At 51.0% G+C, this 19,085-nt stretch overlaps 1 protein-coding gene across 4 annotated transcripts in view; it reads right to left on the reverse strand.

The window, feature by feature from the left end:
* Window positions 1-376: 376 nt before the first annotated feature.
* Window positions 377-19,085, reverse strand: part of LOC126519732 (CD180 antigen-like) — a 331,658-nt gene continuing 312,949 nt past the window's right edge. For all 4 annotated transcript variants that reach the window (XM_072285000.1, XM_072285001.1, XM_055065333.2 and 1 more), the window contains one exon: window positions 377-2,183. In XM_072285000.1, the coding sequence (XP_072141101.1) occupies window positions 2,171-2,183 (13 nt within the window). In that variant the 3' untranslated portion in view covers window positions 377-2,170. The remainder of the gene's footprint in view (window positions 2,184-19,085) is intronic.

Here is a 19,085-nt window from a genome sequence, read left to right on the forward strand (position 1 = left end):
TACGAAGCCCTTCGCGCAACTGGCGCGCGCCTGCCGCGGAGGCCCACTGGTGCAGTGACCAGCCATGCCAGCCTCCGGCGCAGATGCTCGGACTGCAATGATAACGCGAAGGTGAGTCTTGCTTCCACGTTATGCGCCGAACCACCGCGGATATGCAGCGCTGCCCTAATCTAACAGAAGAAACGAAGCAAAAACGCTTAGCTCGCAAACGCGCAAATAAGGAGCCCCTATATGATGCTTCGCATCACGGTCATTCCCCTTAAGGGATTTTCTGGCATTTCATTATTTCACACAACAGTACCATGCATAGGACATTTCTAATTGCTGAACTCGTTTGGCAACGCAATCGTAAGTCTACAAGTCCAACTACGGTGCCCTCGGTGCATAAAATCATTTATTACTGTCTATATTTACATGACCAGAAAACTGTCAGAGAGGAGCAACACTTTCATAAAATAAGCAGACATGTAAAGCAAACTGTTTCACATCTCTGTGCACAAGGAGCAGAGATGGTCCAGTATCTGTAACTGGTCCAGTATCTGCGGGTTGTTAAACCTGATGAAGAAAAAAAAATATCTCTCTGTAGAGAACGCATTTTCTTGTCTCTGGCCCCTCCTTGGCCTCTAACGCAGTCTGTTCTTATTTTGTTATAGCGCAAGCTAGACAAGGACAACAGAAGGCACATCTGACACACACAGCGCTGTGTGTGTCATATGTGCCTTCTGTTGTCCTTGTCTAGCTTGCGCTATAACAAAATAAGATGTGCCGTATCAACAAGCCCCTATTGCTATCCTCATAGCAGTCATTCAGATTGTGCATTGACTAACTTATTTAACGCTGTCATGACTGCTGCCATGCTCCGATCACTTTCGTTATCCAAAGGTTTGGCCACGACTACCATCATCGGCTTCTGGAAACAAAGCGTGGACGATGTGCACACTTGGGATTCACAGAATTGTCGATCCAGTTTTTAATAGCGCTCGTTCAACCAGTTCACCTCAGATCTCCGAATACGCACTAACAACACAAAAAAGGAAAAATAAGTTCACAAACTAGGAAACTAAATTAAATATTAGCAAAAGTGAAAAAGAACAATGTCAATGGTACACTCATTGAAATTCGATGGCTCTATTTACACCCGAGTTCTGCCACGTTTATGGACATATTTTCCACCGCCCAGTGACGCACATCGAACGCGGACTGATACAGCACACATAGCGTTATGGAATTCCTCGTTAATATTCCAGTTCATCTGCCTAAAGTATCGCCATGCTTTCAGATCTCTCTCTTAACGCTGTACAGTAGTACTGACAGTTGACAGCTGTTACGTGGCTCTAGCGACTTCTCTCGTCTCTTTGTTTGAATATCGAACCACAGCTGTCACTTACTCCTGCACGCAGTAATTTTCACGCATTTCGACACCAATTTTAACATTTACTTGTTTGTTCACACGAGTAAATGTTGACGCAGTAGTGGAACTATCTTCTTGTACAAGCGTGAATTACAGAATGAAATTTCCCAATGTAAGACATCCTAAGCTTCTCATCAGAACACGAGAAACAGCTACCAAAACAAAAGAAAGCCCCGTTGTTCGCAGACGTGCTTTAAGTTCAGCGTCGCAGGAGGGAGCTGCACTGGCGAGTCGTGCGTGAGTCCTGAGGTGCGCATTCGTATCGCCGCACCGAGAAAAAGCAACTCATCGGAATGTTGCGAAAACCAAAACTGGTGCGCTCCAACGTGTGCCGCGCACTGCTGCTTCTCGTTTCGAGCACGCATCACAGCGCATGCAAGTTGAGCGTATATCAATCTGTGTTTTCCAAAGCGCAATGGTGCTGGCGTCACCGCGAGTCACAGTCACACGACCTACAGCCAAGCCAGCAAGCACGAGCTAATAGTCTACGTCACACATTTGTCTTGGCTTGGCCTGCGGTTGATTGGCCGCGCTGTGATTCTGCCGGCCCACCCAGAAAGAAGCATGATGTGTTGATGAAGTCTGATGCGACGCGAATATTTGTCTGTGTGGTGTGAGGCGGCAGTCGACTTGCTGGCCAGGCTCTGTTAGCGCCCACTGCTTGACGATGGACTGCCTTATTTTCGGCACATGAAAGCAGTTGGCGCCTGGACTTGATCGTTGTATGCGTTGGCGAATTCGTCGGCAGGAACTGTGCCGTTATCTTCTCAGCCTGCAGCACAAAAAAAGTGATAACACAATGTTAGAGTGTTAAACTCCACGGTTCTGGTTTATGCAAGCTTGTCGAAAGAAAATTAGAAAGGTTTTTCTACATCAAGCAGGCGTCATCTCTTTGGGTAAATAAGAGGCGTAAAGTAAAAATATGCAGATCCCACGCACTGTGGGAATAGATGTAAGCGAAGCTTTCCGTGCCGGATGCTTTGATAGACGATAATTAGCGGAGATGCTGACGGCAAAAGCTTAATTTCTTCAACAATTGGGGTAACACGAGAGTTGATGTTAAACGTTACCTCGCGTGCACCACTGCTGCTCATCTGCGTAGTGCACAGAACAGACAGGGAGAGGTGTTTGCTTGAGGCGTTGTTGTGAGAGGGTTGAGTGTTGTCATTGCCTCACATGGTACATCGCATTGTGGCAGAAGTATTAAACTTGGATTATGGGGCTGTACGTGCCAAAACCACACTCGAATTATGAGGCGCACCGTAGTGGCGGACTCGAGATTAAATATGACACCGTGATGACCTTTAACGTGTCTCAAAATCTATGTGCACGTGCGTCTTCTGTTTCGCCGCCGTTGAAATGCAGCTGCACGACTGGGGTCAAATCCACGACCTCTTGCAGTGCCACAGCCGTAAAGCTAACGCGGCGGGCACAGAAGTGTTGATTTGATGGTCGACCGCTTCCGTAGTGTCTTATGGACGCTGCGGTGCGCTTTAATTAATGCGGCTCTGCTTCTGCGCGCCCTGCGTAAGTTGCCCGCTAGACATATGTGCATGGTGTTTATTTTTCAGAAATACCAGCAACGTAGCAGCAAGCTTATCCTGTGTCCCGTTTCCTTCTCTCCTCTCTACAGTTCTATCTGCGTCCCTTCTGGTCGCACGTTAGTAGAAAGGGAAGCGCTGCAGTTTCTGCAATGCTTCTGGGGGGAGTTACGGATAATTACAGCTGTCAAGCGGATAAGGTGGCGACGGCCAGGGAGCTCCAGAGGGTATTGTGCCCATTCGACGCGGTGGGGTGAAGACGAGTTTCTTCCGTCGCCTTTCCTCTTACTCGCGCCTGTCATCTATGTACACGCTCTCAACCACCCCGCGAATCTGTGTGCGCGACAGCAGCCCACAGCAGCAGCAGCAGTGGGAAAGTCGAAGGAAGAGGCTTTTCGGATATTTCGGAGCTTGTTATGCTCCGAGGTGTCGCTGATTATATTAACAACCAACCGGCTGATCGGTGGGTGATATCGTGCGACTTGAAGGCTGTCCTATAATGTATTTTGTCTGCTCTCCGTCGCGGTGTTCCTATGAACAGCTTGTGTCAGAGATACGAGAAACCACCATCATGTGATCGCGAGAGGAACCGACGTCATTTTCCAGTGGCTGCCGGGTCATTGCGGTATCTCCGGCAACCGACTAAGCTGCTGGAAAAGCATGGGAAGGTGCAAACTTTATTTCTGGGCTTATACCGAGGACTGACGCAGTACAGCACTTAAACAAGAGGAACAGAGGGAAAATGATAAATAAAAGGCAGAGGGGTTAACTGAGCCCGGTTGGCTACACTACACTGGGGGAAGGGAAAAGGGGAGGGAAACATTAAGAAAAGAAATTCCACTGCGGATATCGCCAACGCGGCAGCAGTTTTCTGCTTTATATCCACTGGAGGTTACTTAGTCCGGATCACAGACGGTCGCTCAGTCCGGTAGCTTTCAAACATCGCAGCAGAGCTCTTGCAGCCTTTTGTAGCTGCACTATGCGAGGCCATGGTCCAAAGATCTTGTTGACGAGGAACGGTTTTCTCTCTAACTGATTTAGAACTGTGCAGAAATCATGTCTTTCATTTTCAAAAGATGGGCAGTAGCAGGATAGATGTTTTATAGACTCCTCGACACCGCAGGCATTGCATTCGGCGCTATCAGCCATTCCAAGCAAACATATATATGCATTGGTGAATGCGACGCCCAAGCGTTAGCGGCACGTCATTCTTTCCTAATTTCGCGGAAGCCCAACACTTAAGCAAGCTAGCGCACCGTATAACATTGCAGAAGTGGCACACACCTTAATTTACTCACCATCGATTGCATTCCCTCAACCGACCTGTACAAATGCGGCTGTTACCTGGGCTTCCGCGGAATGAGGAAACAGCGCTGTAATGCTTACGTTTAGCCGTCGCAATCAACAATGCACATACGCGTTTGATTGGAATGGCTTCGGTGTCGAAGAGACTATAGAACAGCTACTGTCTTTCTTCCCATCTTTGGAAAATGAAATACATGTGTTCTGCAGCGCTCGAAATTGGTTAGATAGGAAACTGTTTACCTTGAACAAGATCTTGGGACCATCTCGCATATCGCAGCTACGAAAGGCCACGAGAACGCTGCTGCGATATTGAAAGTTGTCGGATTGAGCGACCGTCTGTGACCCGGACTGAGTGACCATCAGTGTAATAGAAAAAAAAATGTTACCGTGTCGGCGATATTCACAGTGGAGTTTCTCTTATTTTATACTTTCCCTCCCCTTTCCCTACCCCAATGTAGAGTAGCCAACCACGCTGAGTCCTGGTTATTCTCTCTGCCTTTCATTTATTATTTTCTTTCGCTCATTCTTTTTACGTCTAGTCAGATATAATATGACATTTAAGTTAAGCTTGTAGCCATTGTGCAAATAGTCGAATAATAGATACCAATGTATCATGTTGGTATAGTACGAGCTAGCCTCCAGTGCAAAGTCAGCACTAGAACTAATGCGGGCACTTGTCTATACGTTGTTGTTCTAATAAATCGTGAGTCTTGTTGTTTGTCCCAGTAAGCTAAGGAATGGTCCGAAGACAAGGACTTGCCAGAAAGTAGCTTCAGGACATCGAGGGCCCAGAAAGCAAGTGCAAGTGTACATCGTACAGTCGCAGCGCGTATGCGCTATGTATGTGAACATGTGATGACAAAGTAGCAATTAAACTATCAAGGCCGCAGTAAAGTACACTGGGCCAAGAAAGATATAAATTCCTTGAAACTTTTTTTTTATACTGTCAAGTTCTTCAATGTTGTTCTCTGTTCCTGCACCCTTCGTCAGGCATTCTTCTGCCATGAGCCGTTGTGTCGGACGTGGCACGTATGTTTTATATGTCCAAAACCAACAAATATGCCACAATACCTTTAATGGCGATTAACACAAAAAGTTCCAAGCAGAAATTTAGCTACACAAGAGGCAACATTTTTTGAAGACTGCACAGCAACACCATATTGCTCGTTTACGTAATCTTAACGGTAGAACATACCGCATTTTGATGGGGAATTCTAAATTTGTAAGCACATACATATCAAAATATGTCGACGTAAGACGGCAATACCGCGTTTGTCGGAATAAAATGCAACTCTAATATCCAGAGCTTCGGAAATTCACAATTAACCTTCCGAACCAGTTATCATATTCTTTTCTGAAAACTGAAATGAAAATCCGACATACAAAGCGTTGTTATGTGCTTGAATTGGTGATAGTGATTAGGTTCTGATCTTTTTTTATGTAAGCATCATTCGGTAAAATACACGCTAGGAATGCATGACGATAATGGGACCACGACAGCATGACGACGGCGGTAGCGTGACAACGGCTTCTCATGCCCGCTTTCTTCTCCAGATGCTCCTCGGACCATTCGCTTTGAAATCATGCGGGACGAGAGGACGCAAATCCACAAGAGAGGCGTAGGGGACTACGGTGACAAACTTGGGCCTAGCAAGCGTCAGCTCGCCCGCCGGTTATGATGTTTATGGGCATCGTCTTTGAGACGCGGCGCCGACAGAGTCACCTAGACAGCTTGATTAATTCAGCTTTTACCATTCTAGAAGATATCGTCAGCTTCCCCTGCCGCCTTTTAGACATGGCGGGCTTCTGCGCGCGTGCCTCGTGCCTGGTGCTGCGATATTAAAAGAGGCAAGAAGAATGAAAAAGAGCTGCTTCTACTTCTACTATCGGTCCAAACGGTTCTCAGGCCTTTCGCTCGCCGGCTCACTCATTGTGTTAGTGGACCTAACCTCGGTAACTTGATGGTCCGGATGTGATTGTACGGAGGCCAAGACGTCATGGATGAGGCCAAGAACGAGAGTCCAACGACCAGCGCAGAGGGCCTCGCCATGGTGCAGATTCACCGACCATCCTTTTAGCTACCAAAAACCTACAGCCTGGTTTATTCAGGTGGCGGCCATCTTCGACCTTCGACGCAGTACCTCGCAGCGCGCGAGGTTCTTCTGCGCTGTCTCGGAGCTCCCTACAGAGGTGGTCCAGGAGATCCAAGGCGTTATAGAAGCACCGCACGACACCACTTCCTATTTATTTATTCATTTAAGTACTCTCACGGCCACTAGGGCGTTGCAGAGATGATGATAAAGCAACTGCTACTGGGCCCGAAATAAATCGGTGGTGCACGCAGGCACCAGATGGGGTGGTTCCCTAGTTACGGGACCCATATGTTTCCAGCAGCTCCTGGCCCCTGTCCGTCAGTGCGAGCTGAATCGGTAAGGCGGGGCTGGATAACAAGGTCTCCCATCGCTCAAGGGGTTGGAGATATTATTTATTTATTTATTAGTATTACCCTCAGGGCCAGAGGCATTACAGAGGGGAGTGGAACATACGGAAAAAGACACTGTACAGGTTTTTCTTTTGCTAATACAATGTTAGCTGAAACGTGAAGCAACAAAAATTCAAGCAATTGACCGATAACAAATATAATTACATAGTTGGTTAGTTACATTGCAATACACTTGTGTTTAAACCATTATGAAACTGGGAATATTGAACAGTGGACGTGACTGCTTCAGGAAGGTGGTTCCACTCCTGTGAGGTGCGGGGTACAAATGATTGATAACAGGTTTGCGTTAAGCACGACATTATTCCCACCTTTTGTGCATGATCGAAACGAGGGGAAATGTATGATGGAGGAAGAATAAGGTCGTTGTGTAGGGCGGGACTGTAGTATATCTTGTGGAAGAGACATAGGCGGGAAAACTTGCGGCGGCAGGTCCAAAGATCCAACTTGCGGCGGGGGGGTTTGGTAGGAAGGGGAGGAGGGGAGGTATTGAGTTCTCTGCACTCTGCCAAGACGTGCGGCAGGGTGCCCTTTTCTCTTCTGCAAAAAGGAAAGAGCATATCGTATTCCGCTGGGTACATGCGGTTCATCAATACGGGATGCGCAAGCGATCCCGCCTGCGCTCGACGCAGGATCGTCTGTTGTTGCCTGGTGAGTTTGGGGTGCGGTTCTGGCAGTCTGCACCTTTCCTCTCGGTACATCCGGGTAATGTCCCGAAAGCTGGTAACCGGGTGCGGTAGCTCTTCCGGCTCGTGCTCGGCCCGGATCGACATTTCTCGGGCATGGTAGTCGACGATGGCGTTGCCTGCTACCTGCGAGTGAGCCGGGACCCACACGAGCTCTATGGCTCTTCCCGGAGGCTTGTGCTTGGCTAGAATGGCTCGAATCGCGGAGATTACCCCCCTGCGGAAGCTTCTGTAGGCTGTCTTAGAGTCGGTTACTACGGCGTCCACTCTCGGCTGTGCGAGTGCGAGGGCCACGGCCGCTTCTTCGGCAACTGCGGGGTCTGTTGTCTCCAGGGGCGCGCTGACGATCAGCCTGTCTTTTGATGTAACCACCACCGCTGCACGGTCACTGTGTTTTCGGAGCGAGGCGTCCGCGTAGATGACCCTGGGGTTCTCTTCCAGCTTCCGGGCTAGGGCTTTGGCTCGCGCGGTGCGCCTCTCGTCGTCCTTGCCCGGCGTCATGTTCCGGGGAAGGGGTTTTGTCTGAATGATCGTTTTCCAGTCTTCCGGACGGGCCGTCTTGATGGTTACTGGCTCGATCTGCCATCCTATCTTGCGTAGGACGGCTCGTCCGTGTTCCGTGTGACTGAGCCGGCTTCTCTGATTAGAGAGGTGGGCTTCGATGAGCTCCTCCACTGTGTTGTGGGCGCCCATGTCTAGCAGTTTTTGCGTGGACGAGTATATGGGCATGCCCAGTGCTTGTTTCGTTGCCTTACGAAGCATCGTGTTTAGGGTGTCCCTATTCGCCTTCGTCAGCTGGAGATACGGGGCGGAGTAGGTAACCCGCGACACAACGAACGCGCGTACCAGGCGCATGGCATCGTCCTCTTTAAGGCCTCGGTTTCTGTTGGATACCCTCCGAATCATACCAAGTATCTGTTCGGTTGTAGTCTTGATCTTTGTGATGGCGGCCTGTGCCTTTCCGTCGCTCTAAAGTAGTAGGCCGAGAATCCTAATCTGCTGTGTTGGCTTGATGGTCGTTCCGGCGATCGTGATAATTACGTTCGGCGGCAGCTCCTTCTTGGATTTTCCCGGTTGGATCATGAGCAGCTCTGATTTCTGGGGAGCGCAGCTCAGTCCGCACGACTTTGCTTACTCGTGCACGGTCGTTGCCGCCCTCTGCAAGACTACCTCCATCCAGGCATCGGATCCTGCTCGGGCCGTCCACACCGTAATATCGTCGGCGTAGAACGCGTGGTCCACGACTTCGATTTGGTTGAGAAGATCAGGCAGGGGCAGAAGGGCCAGATTGAAGAGCAGGGGCGACAAGACCGATTCCCTGAGGGGTGCCCCTATCGCCGAGCTCGACAGGGTCCGACTTCTCCTTCCCTATCCTGATGGTCGCCGTTCGGTTTGACAGAAAAGCTTTTATGTAGCCGAATGTCTTTCGGCCACACCAGGTTTTGTTTAGATTCTGCAACACGCTCGCGTGGGACACGTTGTCAAACGCTCCCTTCAGGTCGAGGGCGAGTATCCTGTGCGGCGCGTGCCTCGTTGCCGGCTTGACGACCAGTTCGTGGAGTTGGATCATCACGTCTTGGGTGCTGAGATGTTGCCTGAAGCCGTACATCGTCTCTGGCATCTGATCCGTTTCTTCGAGGTGCTTCTGCAGCCGGCGAAGGACCATGCGCTCCATCACCTTCCCCACGCAGGATGTGAGGGAGATGGGCCGCATGTTGTCTATCGTGAGGGCCTTGCCGGGCTTTGTAATGAAGCGAACCTCGGCGTCCTTCCATTCCTTCGGCAACTGCGAGCTCTCCCAGGCTTCGTTAATGTGCTCTAGGAGGCCGCGGGCCGCTGTACCGCTCATGTTACCGAGTAATTTGTAAGTTATGGCGTCTCTGCCGGGTGCACTTCTCTTGTTACTGTCATCTATCGCTGTCCACAGTTCCGTCATGGTAAACGGCCGGTCCAGTTCTTCGTTGTCGGGTCCTTCGTACCTCTCTGGCACCGGGTACTGGCCCTTCTCTGTCTTTAGGTACTTCGCTTTCAGGTCTTCCAGGAGCCTGCGGCCGTCTCCCTTGTACGTGTTCAATACTTTGGTGAGGTTGCGATTGGTCGCAGTTTTGCTACTCAGCGGGTCGATCAGATGTCTCAAGAGACACCACGTCTTCCACGTCTTGAGCTTGCCCTATAGGCCGTCGCAGGTCTTCAGCCAATTTTCCTTACATAGTTTGGCCGCGTACTCGGAGATCTGTTTGTTCAAGACTGCTACGCGCTTGGCCAGCTTTCTGCTATGTCTCTGACGTTTCCACCGCCGCGTCAACGAGTGTCGGGCCGCCCACATGTGGGTCAGTCTGGCGTCCACGTACGGTGTCTGCGACGTCGTTGCGATTTCTTGGGTAAATTTATCGGGGGCCTTCTTCTGGTCCCTCGCCCATTCGGTGTAGGTCCTTTGTGTTTCAGCTTGTCCCGTGTCTTCCTCGGATGCCTCTTCTTGTTTTTGGGTAAACTTTCTCATCGTGTCCCAATCCGTGATCCGCGCCGTCGCCAGCACAGCCCGATATCGGGAGCCTCGGATCGTGATGCCGATCACGCTGTGGTCAGACCCCAGGTCCACTTCTTCGCTTCTCCAGGAGACGTCTAGCGTGCCTGATATCCACGACAGGTCTGGCGTGGTGTCCCTCGCGGCACTGTTGCCTCTTCTGGTGGTTACGTCCGGCTCGTTCAGGAGGGCCATCTCGTGATCCTCCATTGCTTTGGCCAATGCTTTTCCTCTCTTGGACTGAAACTTATAGCCCCACGCTGTGTGAGGGGCGTTAAAGTCGCCGAGGATCAGGAGCGGCCTGGTCCCCGCCAACCCTTTCGCCTGGCTCACGATGCGGTCAAATTCGTACTGCCGTTGTGACGGCCGGCAGTACGCGCTCATTACAAATAAATTGCCCGAGCTGCCAATTTCTCTCGCATGAATTTCGACCAGCGCGTGCTCGCACCCACCCTGCGCCGTGACATGTTGAGTTGCCGCCACGTTGCTGCGGACGAGCACCACCGTCCCGTTCTCCGTGGGGTCCGTGTAAGTGACGTAGCCCGGGAGTCTTGGTTTCCCGTTTGTTTCTTTTAGAGCAATTACATCGGGCGTGCTTTCTTGCCCGTCAATGTGTAATAATAGTTCCGCTTCTTTGTTGCGAATCCCGCGGCAGTTCCATTAGTAAATTATGGTGGTATCCCCCCCGGTTTTCTTCTTGTGCTTCTTACTTGGCTTCTGCATCATCCTTTCCGGGCGTCTCGAGTCGATTGCGCCTTTTCGCGATCGCACCTTTGATTTTTTCGGACAGCTCCTTTTCAGGGACGCGAAGCGGTTCCTCAGCGAAGTTGAGGCTACTTTTGGCGCTAGGCGCTTGTGCTTTACCGATCGCGTGTGAGGCTGACTCTCGACAGCCTCGAGCCGGGCGTCCATTTTGCCTAGCCTTTCATTAATTTGAGAAATTGCGGCCAAAATGGCCGTCAGCTCTCCTTCTCGCGGGATCTGTGTCGTTGCCGTGGTCGAGGTCTCTGCGGTCGCCGCTTCCTCTCCGCTCGCGGGGCACATTTCGGCGTCCATCGCCTCTTGATTACTTGATGCACGTTGCGTAACCGCAGCCTCTCCCGCCGCCCGCTCTAGGCGGGGCGAGGGGGGGGGGGGGGGTCCTTCCGCGGCAATATGCGCAAGCCTGCGGCGTTGTTTGCCGCCGTACTGTTGTTTTGGGGGCTTGCATTTGCCGAGCTGCCGTCATTCGCCAGCGTTTCGATCTTATTCATAAGCGCCCGTATTTGGGCGTTCTGCTCCTGGATCTGAGCGTTTTGGCGCTCTATGATCCTCTTAAGTTCTATCACTTCGCTACTGTCTTTTTTTCGGATTCGCTTGTGAGTTAAGGGGTTGGGAGGGGGTGAGCGGTGGGAATTCGGTGCTGTTGGTTCGAGCGACGGGAGACCTGTTGGTCCAGCCCACCTACAAGTCTACAGAGAGGAGTGATTAGCACTTGAATAACAAAGTAGAAATGGCGCTCTTGAATGAAGACTCGTCGTGATTGCTGGCGATGGAGGCGGGGAGGTGGTTCCACTCAGAGGCCGTCTTCGGTATTAAGGAACTTGCGCGCTTGTGTGTGCAGCAGCTAGGCACATAGACTTTTAGATTGTGATCAATGCGAAAGGAAATGTATGAAGGGGCAGCGACAAGTTCACGTTTTAGCTCTGGAAGAAGATAAAAGAGTTTACGAAAGAGGCACACTCGAGCACCTTTCCGTCTAATTGCTAAGTCATGTAGTTCGAGAGAATGATTGATTGCTGACACGCTTGCGTTGCGGTCGTAATTGTGCACAATAATATGGGCAGATCGATTTTGAATTGATTCAAGGGAAGAATACAGAGTAGAATAGGGATCCCCAATACATGAGACGTATTTGAGTTTAGACCTGAGCAGAGTTTTGTAGTGAGTTAGTTTTAAAGAGATCGGAGCAGAGGAGGAATAAGGGCGAATGAAACTGAGGCTACAATTAGTATTTTTATTTACATAGTCAATGTGCAGTTTCCATGAGAGGCTATTCGTAGTATGGATACCAAGCTATTTATAGGAATTAACTGAATCTAGGGGTACATTGTTAAGCACATGTGGTTAAAAATATCCCAGAGGCCATCGGAGCGTGATGTTCTCATAAACTTGCCCTTACGGATATTGAGCGTCATGAGCCATTTAGAACACCAATGCCGGACGTCGTTAAGAACGGTTTGAAGGAAGACATTATCATTGGGGTTGGTTATTTAGCGGTAAATGACACAGTCATCAGCATATAATCATATACGTGACCACTTCAAAAAGACGGTGCCGCAACGCAAGTCCGTGCCTGTACTCAGGAGCCTCCAGCAGCTTCTCAACGAAGAGGAGCTCGGCGGCCTTCGACAGTCAAATATTCTACGTTGTATGCACGGCTCCTCAGTGATTGTAGGCTGGACGCAAAGAGCCCGCAGCTGCGTGAACTGTTCCTTCAGCGCCTGCCGCAGAATCTCGTGATCACCTTGGCTACCTCAACAGAACTCACGTCCCTCGACAATCTTCCATAGCTGGCCGACCGCGTCGCTGATTATTCTGCAAGAGGTACTGTGGCAACAACTGTCCTGCTGTCACACCTCAAAGATCGGCATTCTCGCCTTGATTGCCGAACTTGCTGAGACCGTTACTGCATTACGGTCATCGTCCCACCGTCGTCAGCACGACCGTGATTCCCGTTCCAACTTCCCTTCTCCGTCCAGCTCCCACTCTATCCCTGATGGCGGCGCGTATTGCTTATATCACAACAAATTCGGTGCAAGCGCACGTCGGTGCCGTTCCCCTTGTAGCTTGTAGGGAAACATGCCGCAGAGTAACTCATGGCGGCCGGTGACTCTTGCCGTACGAGAAGCCGCCTGTTCTACGTCACTGACAGGATTGCCGGACAAAGATTTCTCGTGGACACAGGGGTCAGCATTGTTCCTGCCGCATGACTAGACCAGCAGCGTGCAAAAAAAAAAAAAAAAAACCCCGCCCCCCTTCAAGCAGCCAACATCTCTTCTATCGACACATATGGCCAGTCCGCTTTTCCCACCGACTTCGGTCCCCGACACACCTTCCGATGGGTGTTCATAGTTGCAGATGTACGCATGGACATATTTGGTGCGGAGTTTCTGACCTACTTCGCCGTTAGCGTTGACATCCGAGCTCGTCGCCTCGTGGACACGACAACTAGAATGTGTATACAAGGCATCCTTGTGCCTATTACTTCAAACCCTACAGCGGTGCCACGGATACCATCATCTACATTCGCCTCAATTCTGTCAGACATCCCAGCCACCACGAAACCTTCCAATCTTGAGCTGCCGGTAGGTGATCACGTCACGCATCATGTTGTCGGCACAGGCCCCCCGGTTTTCTGCTGGCAAGCCCCCACCGCCTTGCCATCGCAAGGAGAGAGTTAGACCCCATGCTGCAACTGGGCATCATGCGTCCTACGTCAAGCAGTTCGTCTTCAACTGTCCACATGGTACCAAAGCGTGGACCAGGGTATTGGTGCCCGTGCGGCGACTACCGCGCGTTCAACACGCGCGCCGTCCCTGATCGCTGTCGGACTCCCTCGCATTCATGGCTTCACAGCCAACGTAGCTGGAACGGTGATATTCAGCAAGATATATTTAGTGATGCCCTACCATCAAATCCCTGTCGAGCCAGCGGACATACCAAAGACTACAATTGCGACATCGTTTGGGCTTTTCGAGTAATCTGCGTGCCGTTCAGGCTGAGAAACGCTGCTGAGAAGTTCCAAGGATTCCCCTTCGTCTTTGCATACCACGACGAGATACCCGCCGTGGCTGCTCAGTGGCTATGGTGTTGGGCTGCTGAGCGCAAGGTCCCGGCCACGGCGGCCGCATGTCGGTGGTAGCGAAATGCGAAAACACCCGTGTACTTAGATTTAGGTGCACGTTAAAGAACCCGGGGGTCAAAATTTCCGGAGTCCTCCACTACGGCGTGCCTCATAATCAGAAAGTGGTTTTGGCACGTAAAACCTCATAATTAGATTTTTTTTACCTCGACGAGCTCCCGATGGCTAGTTTTCTCCCCGAACAGCCTAGCAAACATTTGTGCCTGCTATTTTCTTGGGTCCAAGAAGACGGTCTTCTCATCCACCGCGCAAAGTTTCTGTTGGTGTCCACGACATTGAGTCCCTCGGGCACCGCTTGAGTCGCGAAGGGATCTAACCGTTGGAAAAGAAAAGTCAAACCTTGCGTGAGTTCCCTCGCCCAACGTCACTGCGAAAGTTGCCTTGAGTTCCTTCGAGTTCCTCTGTGAGTTCCAGCGCAACTCCTGGTGCCCTCTCGGGTTTCTCTCCCAGAAGCTGAAGCCTGTATAAACGTGCTACGGCAGTTCATGATTATATTGCGCTTAGTCTTACACTGACGAACATAAGGGACAAGACGCGAACGTACGTAGCACAATTGAGCGCATTGCGTTATTGCACTACGTACGTCCGCGCCTTTTTCCCTATGTTCCTCCGTGTAACACTAAGCGCAATATATTCATGGACGTCCACCAACTAGCCGCCTTCATTGCTTTACTAAAGTGCTATAGCAAGTTCGGTCGCGAGCTGCTTGCCGTATATTTGGGCGTTCGGCATTTCCGACACCCGGTAGAGGGAAGAAGCTTGCGTCCTCGCGGATCACAAGTCTTTGACTTTCGCTTTTCGCGGTAATCACAACACTTAAACCGCCTGAGAGATACGGCACCTAAATTTCACCTCCGAGTTCACCGTGGACATACGATACATTGAAGGTGCACTTAACGTAGCCGCAGATGCCTACTGTCGTATCGACGCAGGAGAGAGTTAGACCCCATGCTGCAACTGGGCATCATGCGTCCTAACTTTTTTTTTTTACTTTATTTCCTTTGTTTCTAAGATTTGTGTTAAATCTGTAACCGCTGTAGACTGTTTAGGGTCAGAGGCCTCGTCAGGCTCCATCAGCCTTTAGCTTCTGTCCCCGCATCAGGCTCTGTTTTCGTCTGATGCTGAAATAAAAAAAAAAAAAAAGAAAAAGAAAAACGGTCACACTGGACATCGAAGAAATTGCCATTGCGCAGCGTTTACACGTCGAGCTTCGGGACGTCCGGTCCTATGCTACGTCATTAGCGCTGCCCGACTTGCCCCTTCCCCCTTCTTCAGGCACTATCACTTTCGACGTGTCAAGGCGTCGAACACGTTCATTCGTTCCGACTCCGCCATCATGTATTTGACAAGCTACACGGCGCATGTCATCCCGGAGTTCGTGCCACGCAGCGTCGAATAACTTCCCACTTTCTTGTGGCCGAGTGTGAACTCTGTCGTGTGCCGCTGGGCTTGCGAATTGCTGGGCCCGTTGGGCTCGCGCTGGGCTAGCACTGTCAACGCTCCAAGACGACAGAACAAAGTCGCCAATTCACACCTTTCGTCCACCTGACATCCGGTTCGATTACATTCACATCGACATCGTTGGCCCACTCCCACCATCGCGAGGTGCACGCTACATAATCAGGTTGTAGACCGTTATATCCACCGGCCTGAGGAATTTCATCTCACTGGCATAACGGCACTGACAGTGGCTCCCACGTTTGTCAGTGACTGGATCTCGCGCTTTGGATGCCCCGGCGTTGTTACGACCGAATGTGATCTCTTCCGCAAACTCACGGGCCTACTTGGTGTCCGCAAAATCTATACTACCAAGTATCACCCATCAGTAAATGGAATGGTTGAACGCCTTCACCGTCAACTTAAAGCCGCCTTGAGGGCCTGCCAGGCTCGCTTATATTTGGTTGAAGACGTTCCACTCGTCCTGCTAGGCGTGCGCTCCTCTTTCAAGGAAGTCTTCGGTTGCACAGTTGCGAAGCTGCTCTATGGCACGGCGTAGCGGATGCCCGGTGAATTTTTCGCACCACCTACTGTTGCCACGCCCTATCTAGATAGCTATGTTCAGCAGATCCGCTTCATCTTTGCACGCTTGCATGCTTGCCGTAGGAGAGTTGCATCCTCTAGTAATGCTTTTGCCAGCAAAGACATACCTGTAGCGAGGCATCCGACCATCTCACGCCTTCCTGTGACGACCCTTTCAAGGTACTCAAGTGGACAGAAAAAACTGTTTCCATCAACCTCAACGGACGTGAAGATGTCGTGGCGGTAGACAGGGCTAAATCAGCCTACCTAACGACCTCGCCATCATGATCCGCTCTCAGCGGCTTTTACAACCGCTGAAGCGATCGCCCAGTATAAAAGGCTGTCTCTTGGGCACCGCTGCTCTTCTCCTAAAGGGAGGGGCGCGGGAGGGGTCCTTGGCTGCTTTTTATACACTGAGCCCTCCGGCGCATGGGTCTCGTGCCTCCTGCTGCGAGCTGCGAGATTAAAAGGGGAAGAATACTCAAAGAGAGCTTCTGCTCCTACTATTGTTGCGAACGGTTGTCTCAGGTCTTTCGCTCCCCCACTCACTCATTGTTGCAATGGACCTAATTTCGGTCCCTATAACTACATTTATCGACACCTAGCGTTTTCTCTATCTGGTCTTGATTTTGGTTATCGTATTTAAAACATGTATGACTATATATTGTATAATTAACTGCACTTGCAAATAACTCCGGTTATATCAATCTCTTTCTTGCTGTTTATACAAATGCATCGTATTATCAATTGAGAGAAAAAACGGCCGTGGCTTAGCTTGGTTAAGTCTGGTGATTGCGAAGCAATAGTGTGTTATTCTCGGATCAGCTGGTAGTATGGCTGGTGGTAGTCTTGGGTTATGCTAGTGTTACGGCTTACAGTGAATCATCTAAGCACCAGCACGTCCAGGTGCATTTCGGACTTGAGCACGCCGTTGGCGAACGCCCGTATCGAGCTGAAGGACGAGAGGTCCAAGTAGCGCATGACGACGTTCTCGATGCTCGACACCCGCCGAACGTCGGCGGCTGCGAGGAGGCCGCTGCTGACGTCGCGACACGCGAGGATGACTCGGGCGCCGCGCCGCGCCCCTGGTGAGAGGAGCGGGAGTTAGGCCGCCGTTGGTGGCTACCGCCACGCCTTGCGACGGCGTGAGATGGGGCCCCGTTTTTACACAGCTGGTGTGACGTCACTCTAGGTCACGTGGTGTGACGTCACGCAGCGAGTTCACGCTAAAGGTCAATGGTGCCTACCACCGCCTCGCCACGGAACGGGCTGAAGTGCGACCTAAAGTAGTATTGCTTCGCTATAAAAAGCAGGCTTACGTAGCAGCGAAACGGCGCCTAATTTCCATCGCCTGTAACGCCACATCGCGTGCGCGCCTCCACGGAGCAAACCGGGTGAAGACTTGCTGGAGCGTCGGCCGTTGCGCCAAGCAGGACCCGGCTTGCGTGCAAGGGTGCCTTTCAAGCAAGCTGTAAAGGAACTCGACGCACCCCATGCCGAACTAAGCAATTGGTTGCCTAGACAGGGTGTTTATCTTAGTACGATCGCAAAATGGTTGGTAGCAGCGAGCCTAGGCTCGGTGAATTATATTTTTTTTTGACAGCGGGAAGCAGCGTGCCAAAGCCATTATATCTAATCCCAGTGCGCGCTATCACTTTGTCGCATAAGGCCAACACAAGCAAGGGCATGAAAGTAGGAGCCACCTCAAAGAATGGCCAAAACTAACGTTTAGGGCAGAAATGCTCCATTACACGGACAGAGTAAGTCCGCCGCGTGTTTGAGAACAGAGGTACTGCAGCACGCAAGCGGTAAGCGGGGTCAGTTTTTAAAGCGAAAGCTTTACTGGCCGCGAACTTGCGATTTCGCCGTGGCGGTGCTCCGTGGAGGCACATGACGTCACAACGCGCGCCTCACCGGGGATATTTCTCTCTCTCTCTCTCTCTCGCTCCCTAGTCCTCGTAGCACCGAGCCACAGGTGTTCCGCCACTGTGTATGACGTCATACTGTGCTCCTCGTCGTTGCGCTCGCCTCCGCTCGCTTCGCCAGCTGCGTCATTGCCTGATAACATGTCGGAGCTCGCGTGCGCCGCAACCACAGTTGAGGCGGCAGTATGGACGGCGACAATTCTGATAAGCAGGAGGAGGCCTAGAATCGACATCGGAACGAGATGAAGAGGAAACGAATCGCCCAGGAAACAGATGAACAGCGCGCCGAACGACTCCGAACCAATCAAGATTAACCAAGGCTAACCAAGGCTATTCCTTAGCTTTCGCTACGTACATCCTGTCATAGCCGAGCGATTTACGTGTTGCGATGTGCATTTCCTGGGAACAGTTTGCGGCTAACCGATCAGCTGTCTGCGGCTAAGCGTTTTCCTGCGAAATTGAGCCGATGAGTTCAAGGTCTAATAGATTAAACTGAGAATTGGTCTAGAAACCAACCATCGCATCAGCTTTGTTCGCCGTATATGTAACACTGGGCATGCCACTCATCAATGTACCTTTTTGACGCCTACATAGCTCACTGATGCTTGTGTCCACGAGCAGCAGGGGAGGTCGAAGAGGAAGAACGCAGCTGTCGACGGTAATGAAGCTAGCAATACACATCATCACATTCATTTGCTGTGCCCCAGAAGTAAGCCAGGATATTGTCACGTGGTAGTGACGGTGAAGAAAACAGCAATACGGTGGAATACAAAACTAGCTTTTATTGGGCGAACCTGTGCCCACAAAAACAGGCTACACTTATAGCGCAACGATAGCGGCGAACACGGTCGGCGATCGTCGGAAATCTGATCTGCGGGTCAAGCGCGTCGGCTTTTATAGAGCAGACGTCGAACGTTCCAGACTAATCGTTCGGACCCGCGTGCCTTCCACAAAGTTCTACACCATTCGCATCAGGTGATGAAGTCAGATAACATCAGGTTCGGCGACAACAGACAGCGGATAGAAGCATCGATAACTTTCCAGAAACATCGGATACATGCAGGCGCGTCCCACGCTGTGCGATTACATTTGTTAGGCGGCGAAACGTACACGTGTCAATATTGTGCTCAGCTGCACTAAGCGTACATTGTTCAAACTTCAGGAGGGGGAACTCAAAGAAGAAGACTGCATGCGTACACGCCTAATGCACGTCATTCTAATCAAGTTTTTATGCCAAACCAGAGGCCCAAAGTCGCCTGGCTGCTGAGGT

Source organism: Dermacentor andersoni, chromosome 10, assembly GCF_023375885.2.
Source record: "Dermacentor andersoni chromosome 10, qqDerAnde1_hic_scaffold, whole genome shotgun sequence".
Classification (NCBI taxonomy): domain Eukaryota; kingdom Metazoa; phylum Arthropoda; class Arachnida; order Ixodida; family Ixodidae; genus Dermacentor; species Dermacentor andersoni.